General features: G+C 39.5%; 1 protein-coding gene across 1 annotated transcript in view; it reads left to right on the forward strand.

Annotated features, from left to right (window-relative positions):
- LOC109242604 (tryptophan--tRNA ligase, cytoplasmic-like) overlaps positions 1 to 2,088 on the forward strand; it is a 15,081-nt gene extending 12,993 nt beyond the window's left edge. Inside the window, exons 5-8 of the mRNA XM_019409442.1 lie at positions 257 to 328; positions 782 to 850; positions 995 to 1,105; positions 1,686 to 2,088. Of these exons, the coding sequence (XP_019264987.1) occupies positions 257 to 328; positions 782 to 850; positions 995 to 1,105; positions 1,686 to 1,736 (303 nt within the window). The 3' untranslated portion in view covers positions 1,737 to 2,088. The remainder of the gene's footprint in view (positions 1 to 256; positions 329 to 781; positions 851 to 994; positions 1,106 to 1,685) is intronic.
- Positions 2,089 to 13,454: the final 11,366 nt, after the last annotated feature.

Consider the following 13,454-nt stretch of genomic DNA (forward strand, 5'->3'; position numbering starts at 1 on the left):
GGTTTTGGGTTTTTTCGGGTTTTTGGGGCGGGGGTGGGGGTCGGGGGGTACTATGCCCTAGCGTAGGAGTCAAGTCCCACTACAGTAATTTTGAGCTAGGTAACACCGGAAACTGAGGCTATTGGAGTTTGCTTCCCCTTTAGAAGTTCTTATATAGGTTTCCTAGATGGATATTATCCAGACTGATTACTCTATGCTAAATAACTTATCTCTACAAAGCAGAATAAATGACCCTTTAAATTGTAACTATGTGCAGATAAACAGATATGCATTCTCTGGTGGGCAAGACTCAATTGAGTTGCACAGAAAGTACGGAGCGAACTTGGAGGTAACCAAATTTATATGGACCCACTAGCTAATTCCTAGGACTTGCATTTCTATTAAATAACTGTATGTGCCTGAATTTGACAAGAGGGGTTGCTCTAATGGTAAGCAACCCCCACTTCCAACCGAGAGGTTGTGAGTTCAAGTCTCCCCAAGAGCAAGGTGGGAAGTTCTTGGAGGGAAGGATGCCGGGGGTCTATTTGGAAACAGCCTCTCTACCCCAGGGTAGGGGTAAGGTCTGCGTACACACTACCCTCCCCAGACCCCACTAAGTGGGATTATACTGGGTTGTTGTTGTTGTTGTTGTTGTTGTATGTGCCTGAATATAGCATCTTGAGACTGCGGGTTGTCTCTGCCTGTTCTCTTCTCGATTGGATTGCTAAAATTTGTATCATCTTTACCCACGGAAAAAGAAGAAGAAAGCAAAGTAAAACCTCTCATCTTGGATATTGTCTAGGTTGATATACCATTTAAGTATCTTGGCTTTTTCCTGGACGATGATGCTGAGCTGGAACGCATTAGAGAGGTTAGTGTACATATTTTGTCATCTCATTTCTTTACAATTCAAAACTTTCATTGGTAGAACTCCAGCATACGGTGTTTAATTTAGTTCACACAAGGACTAACCAGTAGTTGAAGTTACCAATAATGGTCATATGCTTGCTTTCAGGAATATGGGTCTGGACGTATGCTAACAGGTGAAGTGAAAAAGAGGCTCACTGAAGTTCTAACAGATCTAGTTGAAAGACATCGACGGGCTAGGGCGTTGGTGACTGATGAGGTAACTAACAGTAACTTCTGGTGTAACCTGAAGTGAACTAGCTCTTCCGAATTTTAAAGTACTCATTCTCCATTTCAAATTCCCTTAGATTATCAAGTCAATATGTCCTGACTAATCTCAATTTCAAATGACATAATTTTCTCTTTAGTGGCCAAAAAATACAGCTTGGTCTGCTAGCTTAAGTGAACACAGAGATTGAAATTAGCACCAGTTCTCCATTTTCTTTTACTACATAGGATCCTTTACCTAACTCATTGTTGCTGAGTGGTGTTTACTCTTCCTCGGACAAGTCACTAGATATGTCAAGGGTGTGAATTGCTCCTCTTATGAGCATGATATTCCTTCACTGTTATTTCAACACTCAATTTGCTGCCTCTTCGATTATGTGCGCTCAGGGATAAAAAAAAATAAGGGGGTTGTGAGGTTCTTCTTTAGTGCATCTTTTTCTGGTCCAAATTACTGTATCCCTTTTTCCTTTTTATGCTTCTCTCTCATTCGACGTGCTCTATGTTTTTCTTACTATTTCTTTATGTTTTCAATTCCACTAATTTACTTGCTTGTTGAATGGTCTTTCCTGCAGATGGTAGATGCTTTCATGGCCGTTCGACCTCTTCCTAATATGTTCAACTGAATAGGCAAATTTTCGTCACGTCGATATGTTCTTTCTTGGGGCAACTAGTCATTGTTTCTCTCGATTTCCTGAGAGTTGTTTCTTCTTTAGTTGTAATTTCTTTTTTTCATGTATTTTTATAACTCGTAAATTTCAGTTATATATATTTGCAAAAACAAAGTCATGAAGATGGCATTACTCTTCCATTCTCTCGTTGAAATTTACACCATTTTGAGGACCCTAATGCTTCTAGTTTGGTTAGGTACTAGATTTTCTTCCACAACCCCATAGATGGATTTGTGGTAACTTTAACATGATTTGTTTTCTAATCACTTGTATCCCTTTTTGTCTGGCATTTGTGGCCCTTTCCCTAGTCTCTTGTTTTTCTGGTTAGTTTGTCTGAACCATGGAGAACATTTTTCTGCCTTTACACAAAGTTACTGCAATTATAAGACTAGTTTTACTATACACGCGTCGCCTGTGTACCCATATCAATAAAAACAAGATTTTTAATAAAAAACAACAATAAACCCAGTATGTTTCCAACATGTGGGGTCTGGGAGGGTAGTTCGTAAGCAGATTTTACCCCTACCTAATGCAGGTAGAGATTGTTTTCAATAGACCCTCTGCTCGTAAAGGGTGAGAAGAAGAAAAAGAAGAAAATCAAGAAAGGAAGAGAGAAGGAAGAGAGAAGAAAAAGAGGGAGATAAAGGATAAGTAGTACCAAATAATAGCAACATGGAATACAATACCTGAGGCGAACAAAATCATATAACGTAATAAAAGTCTAAGAATATAAAGGGACATGCGTGCTACTAAGACTATCGGTGAGCAATTAAAAATCTACCCACTAACCTTCTACCCTAATCCTCGACCTCCACACCCTCTTATCAAGGGTCATGTTCTCAGTGAGCTTGTGAGCACGTGATTTTTGCCCTACATGAAGATAGCTCCTAAAATAAACCAAAAATGATTTTTAATGGATTTTAGAAGTTTTTCTTTATTTAGTTGCATTTCATGCATTTTTAATATTTTAAAATCATAGAAAAATCACAAAAAATGTCACGTTTTAATTTCATGTCATCTTAGGTCCAATTTGCACATAGGAATTAATTTTATTAAGAATATCACAAAAAAATATCATTTTTACATATTTAGCTTTTAGTCTTTAAAAAGTAGTGTTTTCATTTAGTTTTAAGTTAATTAGTTATTTTAATAGATAAATAATTTTAACTTTTACAAATTAGATTGATTTATGATTAATTTAAGATTTTATTAGATTTTAAAACCAAAGAAAAAGAAAAAATCATTTTTTTTTATTTAGTCTTCCTACCCCAAAGTTAATTAGCCCAAATTGATGACCAAAATTTTTTCAAGCCCAAAAAATTGAGCCCATACCCATTTCTATTTGACCTAACCTAATCTTACTCCAGCCATCGAAAAATAGCCAGTGCTTCATCTTCTTCAAAAGCTAGAGAACACCCTAAGCTCTTTAGCGATAATCTCCAGCCGTTGCTGCTTCTTCAACAGAGCTGTTCCCTTTGAGCTTAATCTTCTTCGCTCCTAAGCAGCCATGAAGCACACCTTTTCAGCCATTAAGACAACCTGAAAATACCTCAAAAACTAGCTGATTCCACCATGAAAACCAGTCCCTAAAGCTTCAAACAACAGCAGAAAATTCAACTGCTTCTTCGCTGAAAAACCAGTAAAATTCTCCACAAATTTCAGCTTGAAACTAGCTTAAAAACAGACCCAAATCAACTCCCAAACCAGCCCGAAAAGCAGCTTGAAAGCACCACCCAAACCTAGTAGATTTGAGGTCTGTTTGGAGGTCTCCGTTCCTGTGGATTGTCGGATTCCGGCAGTTGTTTTCTTTTCTTTTTCTCGCAAGTCGATTCAGGTTCACTTCTGTTTATCTATTACCCGTTTGATTCATATCACTCTATGATACGAGTGCTTGCGTCGATTGTACATGACGCTTAGGGACCAGTACTTGTTAGTTAAGTTAGTTAGGAAAGAGGCTTAAGGTAGGTTTCATAATTGTTAGTTTAGTCCCACTAAGTTTTAAGTAAAAGTTTCAGTAACTACACATTGACCCCTGTAATTTCTCTACCCCTTATACGAACAGTCCTAGTGTCCAAATAGGGTAAATGTCAGACGAGGCATCTTCTTTTTTGTCCTCTATATATTGTAATTATCCTCTTGTAGTAGAGTATCATTGAGAGAATATACTCATTTTACCATAGTTAGCTTCTTCTTCTTTTCCTTCTTTCTATTTTCTGCAGCAGCCTTCTTGCTTCTTCTTTTTTCCTTCTTTTACTGTTCTATTGCTCAGTTCATATCAGTGGTATCAGAGCACTTTCTTGGCTCCGTGATTATGGCAAGCGAAATGAATGAAGTTATGAACACACTACACAAAATCTCCACTGAAATGTCCAAGTTCTCAGCTCGACAAGAGCAGCTGGAGTCTGATCAAGAGCTGAACAGTAGGCAGCAAGAGGACTCCTTGAATGAGCTAAGGGAGGTCCTTAACGAGGTTATTCTTGGAGGCAAGCGACCTGAGAGAGACAAGAAGGCATCACTGGAAGAAGGTGAGTTATACTCCCCTCATGACAAACCTTTTGACCTTGGAGAATTAGCAACTCCTAATGCTAGTAACATTAATGTGACACCCACAAATGCTCTCGTTTTTTCCTGCTGCTCCCTCTACTCAAAACCCCAAAACTTCTGATGCAAATCCCTTAACCACTAGTGCAGTTTCCAACCTTACTCAGCCCAATGTAGGCCAACCACCACCACCAGTACCCCCTCTGAGACCAGCTGTGAGTAACATCACTACTGTGCCTCCACTCCCACCTTATGTACCACCAAATCTCCTTTCTCCACATCCTAGATCTACTGCCTTTCAGCCCTTAAACTTCCCAGCTCCACCTCCTGGTCCAAGAACTTACCAACCCACAGTTAATTGGAATCAGGGAACTATGGGAGTAACACCACCCTACCTGCCTTATAATCAACATCCTCCATTTCAGACCCCTTATTTTTCTCAGCCTAGTCACATACCTCCTCCTTTATACCACCATACCCCATACATGCCCACTCCTCCTCAGAATCTCTACTATGCTAATGCTCCTAACCAGATGCCAAGCCATAGTGGCAACCATGCTTCTCTCCCTAATATACCATACACCAAATACACCAACGTTGAATTTCCAAGGTTTGATGGGGAAGACCTAAGAACTTGGCTCTACAAGGTGGAGCAGATTTTTGCAGATGAAGAAGTGTCTATACAACAAAGGATGAAGTTAGTCTCATTACATTTTGAGGGAGATGCCCTTCAATAGCACCTAGGCTACATGAGGAGCCGGGGTCAGATGCCCTTACCTACTTGGGAGGAGTATATATGGGCACTTTGTGACAGTTTTGGGGTTGAGTATTCAGACCCCATGACAGAGTTGATGAATATCAAACATACAGGGTCAGTGAAGGACTATCAAAAAGCCTTTGTGAGTGTTATGACTAGGATTAATCTATCTACAGAGCATGCATCAGCATTTTCCTTAACAACTTGAAGCCTGAGCTTAGGAATGCAGTCAAGGTGTGTAATCCTACAAGTCTCCCACAGGCCTACTATTTAGCTAGGCTACAGGAAGCAAGCTTTGTTGCACAATGCAAGGCAATCAAAGAAACTATATCAGCCTCAAACACCACCAAACCATTTCCCTACCAAGGAACCAATAGCCTACCAAAAGGAAATCCAATGATCTATCATAAACCTGCTGCTGCAAACTTGGATACTAATAGGAGAAGGAGACTGACACCCGCTGAAATGGATGAGAAGAGGGCTAATGGAATCTGTTTCTTCTGTGATGAAAAGTTCACTCCAGGACACAAATGCAAGGCCAAGAGGCACTTGTACTCTATAGAGCTTGAGGAAGGCTCAGAGGTGGTGCAAGAAGACCCTGAGCTTGAGAAACTCAGTGAGGAGCAAGAAGTTGTGGAAGAGACCATTGAGAACTGTGAGATATCATTAGAGGCCATGAATGGTTCTAAGGGGTATAGGACATTGAGAATACAAGGTTTCACTGAGCAGAAACCTATCAATGTCCTTATTGACAGTGGCTGCACTCATAATTTCATCAATGAACAGACAGCTAGAAGGCTTGGTTGCAAGGTATATCAGATGAGCCCACAGGATGTCTCAGTGGCTGATGGAAGGGTAATCCAGTCTGTGAAGGGCAGCAAGGAGTTTACATGGCTGATGCAAGGGATGGTATTTACTGATGATTTTTTAATTTTACCAATAGACAGTTGTGATGTGGTCCTAGGTATACAATGGTTGTGTAAACTAGGGAATATCCAGATTAACTTTGCCAAGCTCTGGATGCAATTCTCATATAAGGGTAAATCTATTACCCTGCAAGGTATTTCCCCTTCTTTCAAGACAGTGCAGGCTAAGGCCCTCAACAACATCTCAGCCAACACTGCACAAATCTTTATGATTAAGGTTTGTCAGGAGAAGAACAGTGAGAATAAGTTGACTCCAGTGCAACAGGAGGCTCCTATGGAAATACAAGAGCTGTTGGAAGGGTACAAGGAGCTGTTTGAAGAACCTAAGCAACTACCACCCTCAAGGGGGGTATTTGATCATCACATCCCTCTAAGGACAGGTAGTGCACCTGTGAATGCTCGACCCTATAGGTACTCTCCAATTCAGAAGAGTGTTATAGAGGAAATGACACAAGAATTGCTGAATCAAGGCCTCATTCAATACAGCTCTAGTTCATATGCCTCACCTATAGTCCTAGTGAACAAGAAGGATGGCTCCTGGAGGCTATGTGTAGACTATAGGGCCCTGAATAAGGTAACTATCAAGGACAAGTTCCCTATCCCACTCATTGAGGAGCTATTGGATGAGTTAGGAGGGTCCAGGATCTACTCCAAGATAGATCTGAGGGCTGGTCACCAGATCAGGATGGCACCCTCAGATATTCACAAGACAACCTTTAGAACTCATTCAGGCCACTATGAGTACTTAGTTATGCCCTTTGGCCTAACTAATGCACCATCAAGCTTTCAGGGGCTGATGAACCATATTTTTAAAGCCTATATGAGGAAGTTCATCCTGGTATTTTTTGATGACATCCTGGTATTCAGCAAGAGCCTTGAGGACCACCTACAACATCTCAGAACAACTTTTGATTTACTGGTGCAACACCAACTGTTTGCCAAAGGAAGCAAGTGTGTTTTTGCAACTGACAGGATTGAGTATTTAGGCCATTACATATCACCTGCAGGTGTGGCTACTGACCCTAAAAAGATAGAGGCTGTACAAACATGGCCCTTACCTGCTAACCTTAAACAATTGAGAGGTTTCCTAGGCCTAGCAGGATACTATAGGAGGTTCATTAAAGGGTATGGTGTTGTGAGCAAACCCCTTACTAATCTGCTGAAAAAAGACAACTTCCATTGGTCTGAGGAAGCTACTACAACATTCAACAACTTAAAGAAGGCCTTGACATCTGCTCCTGTACTGGCCCTTCCAGATTTCTCACTTCCATTTGTGGTGGAGACTGATGCTTGTAGTTTGGGAATTGGTGTTGTCCTTATGCAACAAGGCCAGCCAATTGCATACCTAAGCAAAGGGTTGTCAGTCCAACACCAATCCCTATCTGTATATGACAAGGAACTCCTAGCCTTGGTGATGGCTATAACAAAGTGGACTCAATACCTAACAGGAAGACCCTTCATTGTGAAAACTGACCAAAAGGCCCTTAAGTTCCTGCTGGAACCAAAACTGCATACAAGCTCTCAACTCAAGTGGATCACCAAGCTGATGCAGTATGATTTTATAATTGAGTATAAGAAGGGAAATGAGAACAAGGCAGCAGATGCCTTGTCCAGGTTACCTCTAGTAGAATTGGCTGCCTTAACCTTGTCTACTATTAGGACTGACTTGTTAGACCTTATCATTCAGAGCTGGTCCCTTGACTCTGAACTCATGACACTAATCAACCAGCTTAAGCAAGGGCAGGCTGAATCAAATGGCTATATATTTTTTCATGAGCAGCTAAGAAGAAATGGGAAGCTGGTTATAGGGCCAAATAATCAGCTAAGGCAAGACATCATACAGCTATGGCACACCTACAACAGGATTGCTGCTCTTTTTTATTGGAAGGGTCTAAAAGAGGATGTTCAGTCTCATGTAAAGCAATGTGACATCTGTCAAAGGAGTAAGTATGAGACTACTCCCTACCTTGGTCTGATGCAACCACTCAAGCTTCCCTCTATGGCTTGGAGCAGCATAAGCATGGACTTCATTGAAGGGTTGCCAAAATCCAATGGTAAATCTGTCATTTGGGTAGTAGTGGACAGGTTAACAAAATATGCCCACTTCATAGGTGTCTCACACCCTTATTCAGCTAGTGACATTGCCAAGCTGTTCATGGATCAAGTCTTTAAGTTACATGGGATGCCAGAAGACATAGTCAGTGATAGAGACCCAATTTTTACTAGCAAACTGTGGCAGGAACTCTTCTCCATGCATGGGGTCACAATCAGCACTTCTACAGCATATCACCCACAATCAGATGGTCAAACTAAGGTGGTCAACAGGTGTTTAGAAACATATCTCAGGTGCTTTTGTTCTGACTCACCTAAGGACTGGTTTCTTTACCTACCAGCTGCTGAATGGTGGTACAACACCTCCTTTCACTCATCTATCCAAACCACCCCCTATGAAGCTTTGTATGGTCGAGCCCCCCCACTGCACTTACCTTATATAGCAGGAGATTCAATCATGGAGGAGGTTGACAGGAGTCTGCTCACTCGAGAACTCAAGTACCAGCTGCTGAAGTTTCATATACAAAGGGCTCAACAAAGAATGACCACCCAGGCCAACAAGCATAGAACAGATAGACAGTTCAAGGAAGGAGATTGGGTGTACCTTAAAATACAACCCTACAGGCAGATCACAGTAGCAGGTAACCACTTTTCAAAATTATCAGCAAATTATTATGGTCCCTACCAAATCCTACAGAAAATTGGTATGGTCGCTTACAAGCTCTCATTACCTTCACAACTTCTCACCCACCCTACATTCCATGTTTCCCAACTTAAACCATGCCATAAGCTTCCAGAAAAGATCTCCCACCCTCCAATTTTCGATATAGCCAGCCCATATTGCCCTCAACCACAACAAATTTTGGACAGACGTCTAGTGCAGACAGGGAACAAGGCAATTGCACAAGTGTTGGTACAATGGGAACATTCTACACCAGAGCAGGCCACTTGGGAAGACTACCACTCTCTGAGGACCAGATTTCCTACCTTCCTTCCTTGAGGACAAGGAAGATTTCAACAGGGGGGATCTGATACGAGTGCTTGCGTCGATTGTACATGACGCTTAGGGACCAGTACTCGTTAGTTAAGTTAGTTAGGAAAGAGGCTTAAGGTAGGTTTCATAATTGTTAGTTTAGTCCCACTAAGTTTTAAGTAAAATTTTCAGTAACTACACATTGACCCCTGTAATTTCCCTACCCCTTAAACGAACAGTCCTAGTGTCCAAATAGGGTAAATGTCAGACGAGGCATCTTCTTTTTTGTCCTCTATATATTGTAATTATCCTCTTGTAGAAGAGTATCATTGAGAGAATATACTCATTTTACCCTAGTTAGCTTCTTCTTCTTTTCCTTCTTTCTATTTTCCGCAGCAGCCTTCTTTCTTCTTTCTTCTTTCTTCTTCTTTTTTTCCTTCTTTTACTGTTCTATTGCTCAGTTCATATCACTCTATATGTCGCTTTTTCTTTAATTTTTTTGTTGAATCTGTTTAGCAGTTGAATGAGATTAAATGGTATTCTGTTGCTTAATTTTGTATCATTTTTATACTGAATCTTCAAGAATTTGTTTAAAGTTAAAAATAGAGCTTTATGCGTTTAAGAAAGCCTGTTATTGTTTGAATTGGTGCTCAGTCCAACTCCTACTGTTGCTTCATTCTTTTACTGTTATTATGTCTTATTTGATAATTACATGAAATCATGCCAATGTTTCCTTTGATTTTTCTTTGTTTGAACGTTGATTAGATTATTAGTTATTTTCTTTTTTTTTTGCAAGAATATTTTAATCTAATGTAAATATCTGGGGGAAGTTGCTAGGAGTAGGTGAAAGGTTTGGGCTTTTACATTGGTTATGGGTTTAATTTTGGAGTAAAAGAATTTTGGGCCTAGAAACAGAAATTATGCCAGGCCCATTTCTATAATAACATTGTTGATCCATTTTAGAGTGAGCCCATTTTTATGACAATTCATAAACTAGCTCCTCTTACCATAATCAATCCACCTCTTTCCTTCCGCAAAAATTTCTTAAATTTTAGATTTCCACAAACAGATTCAAGCGCATACGAAACAATCAACTCTTGAAGCACTCGTAGAAAATGTTTTAAGCACGCTCCTAATAAATCAAACCATGGTGATCGTGTATACGTTCGCGTAACACAATTACGAATCTCGTTTTAAAAAAATCGAGGGATACGTTTGCGCAACTTCAACCAAACTTTTCTTAAACAAAATAAACAAAGCGTTATTAATTGTGGACACGTTCGCGTGACATGATTTTTGACGCGCCAAAAGAAAAGAGTATACGTACGCGTAACTCAGTTCTTTAATTACGAATAAATCAAGTTTTTAAAAGCGGTAAAAAGATAATTGCACATAGGTTTTAAAAAATGAGTAGTTAAATAATTAAGCAAATTATAAATTGCTAAGCGGCCGTGCTAGAACCACGGAATCCGGGGGTGCCTAACACCTTCCCCGGGTTCACAGAATTCCTTACTTAGAATTTCTGGTTCGCAGACTCTTAAGGTCGAAACTTCCTCGATTTGGAATTTAAAATAAACCGGTGACTTGGGATACCATAATTTATTTCAAGTGGCGACTCTGATCAGATAAATAATTCCATTTCGAATAATGTCACTTAAAGTGGAAAAACTCCCTTATACTACCTTCGGGTGGGTAAAAAGGAGGTGTGACAGAGCTGAAGCAGCGCCATGTCCTGTCTAATCACCTCTCTCCAGTACTTTTTAGGCCTACCTCGACCTCTTCTCATACTCGCCATGGCCAACCTTTCACACCTCCTAACAAGAGCATCAATGTTTCTCCTTTTAACATATCCGAACCATCTCAGCCTCGACTCCCGCATCTTGTCCTCCACGGAGGCTACTCCCACTTGTCCCAGATAGCTTTATTCTTAATCTTATCTCTCTTGGTACACCCACACATCCATCTCGACATCCTCTTCTCTGCTACTTTCATCTTCTACACGTGGGAGTTCTTGACTAGCCAACACTCAGCCCCATACAACATAGTCGGTCGAACCACCACTCTATAAAACTTACCCTAAAGTCTTGGTGGCACATTCTTATCACATAAAACACCGGAAGCAAGCTTCCATTTCATCCATCTCGCTCCGATGCGATGTGTGACGTCTTCGTTAATCTTCCCGTTACCTTGGATAATAGACCCGAGATACTTAAAACTAGCTCTGTTGGGGATAACTTGAGCATCAAACTTTACATCTACATCTGCTTCATGGGTCCCGTCACGGAATTTGCATTCCAAGTATTATGTTTTGGTTTTGCTCAACTTGAAACCTTTAGACTCTAAGGTCTATCTCCAAACCTCCAACCTTACGTTAACTCCGCCTCGCGTCTCATCAATCAATACTATATCATCGGCAAATAGCATACATCAAGGAACCTCCCCTTGGATGTGATGCGACAGTACATCTATCGCCAAGGCGAATAAAAACGGGCTAAGAGCCGATCCCTGGTGCAACCCCATCACAATAGGAAAATGCTCCGATTCACCACCCACAATCCTCACCATATGCAAGTCCTTCTTCCTCTCCATGTACTGCTCCACTAATCTCCTTACCAGATGAATCGCTTCCGTAGTCAAACGCTCCGGCATGAATCCAAACTGATTCTCAGAAATAGACACACACCTCCTCACCCGGCCTCCACAATCCTCTCCCAAACCTTCATAGTATGACTCAATAGCTTGATACCCCTATAATTATTGTAATTTTAGATATCAACCTTGTTCTTGTACAGCGGAACCATTGTACTCCACCTCCATTCTTCGGACATCTTCTTCGTCCTAAAAATAACATTAAACAGCCCAGTAAACCACTCCAAGCCTGCTCGCCCCGCGCTATTCCATAATTCCATCGGAATTTCGTCTGGCCCCATCGCTCTGCCCCTGCACATCTTACGCATCGCCCCTTTCACCTCCTCTACCTTAATCTACAAGATTATTAATAAAAAATTAAATAATATTCAAAATTTATGATTGAATTATAAAACAAGAACTAACAAAAAATCAAGTTTGCAAACTAATAAATGTGATCATATATAGGACTTTGGAACCAGTCCAGAGTAGTTCACCCGACAGGATATTAAGGATTGAAGAACTTATTTTGAAGGAAAAGGAGAAATTCCCAAAATAATTAAATAAAATTAAGTATAGCGAGAAAATCTCAAAATGATGAAATAATATTCAACAATAATAAAAGGTAAATCGAGAATTATTAAAAAAGAAATCCTAATCTTAAAAATGTTTCCAGTTTAGGCAAGATAACTCTTTGATATTTTACAATAAATTACTTAATGTATAAAAAACGATAGAGAGTCATTTGTTCGAAGGAATGAAAAATTTAAATAAATAAAATTAATTACAACTTACTTAGTGTTATAAATAGAATTGTATTTATGGTGAATGTTTATATTTTAGAGAGATTCTAGGGTTCATTGCTTGGTGGCTAAGTCACCCTCTCCCTATAAATAGAGGTTTCTATTCTATTGTAATTCATCCCAAATCAATAAGAATTCTCTCTCTCTACTTTTCTGTGCAATATTCTTCTTCTTCTTTTATTATTTCATAACACGTTATCAGCACGAGACTCTAACCAATTGAGTAGAAGTTTTGGGATTGAGCATAATGATTGTAAATTATTCCATGAACTTCCTTGATGATTAAATTCTGGATTTAAGGTAAGTATTTTACCGTATTTTTCTCTTATATTCTATACTTTGATTTTAAATACAAGCAAAGACAACAAAGTTTGATTATAACTCTAATGGAGTTTGTAAGAAATTATAACCACCTGAAGTGGTAAAATTTCTATGCCTCGCCATGATCAAATTCATGTGTGATTATGGGCAAAGAATTAAAAACCCGTCCCATTGAATTTGCTCCATTCTCATTCCCTTAAGAGAATGTGATAGCAGTATGTGATAAGTCTGAAAGAAGACAAAATTATTACCGTGAAGGTATCAATGGATGTGGACGTGGTAATAGACGAAATTTTAATCGTCATCATTGTGGTAATGAGAACAATGAGGATTCTCAAAATAATCATTCACTTTGTGAAAAATATTTGTCATCGATTTGACATGAGAATTTATAAAGCACATATAGATGATTATGGTCCATTCATGATGTGAATGTGAAACATCTGATTTGTGAATACATATTCATTCTTCAAAGAGTATGAACGTGCTAGTGGTAGTGAATATACCGCACTCACCTCTAGAAGAAGGTTTTGTGAGCACGTGATTTTTGCCCTAAGCAATAATTCCCAAAATTTCAAACAAAACAATTTTTTTAGTATTTTATAAATTCTTGTTGAATTTTGTTGGCGTTCTTTGGTAATTGTTGTCTATTTTTTATTTGTGCATTTTAAT

Source organism: Nicotiana attenuata, unplaced genomic scaffold (genome assembly GCF_001879085.1).
Source record: "Nicotiana attenuata strain UT unplaced genomic scaffold, NIATTr2, whole genome shotgun sequence".
Classification (NCBI taxonomy): domain Eukaryota; kingdom Viridiplantae; phylum Streptophyta; class Magnoliopsida; order Solanales; family Solanaceae; genus Nicotiana; species Nicotiana attenuata.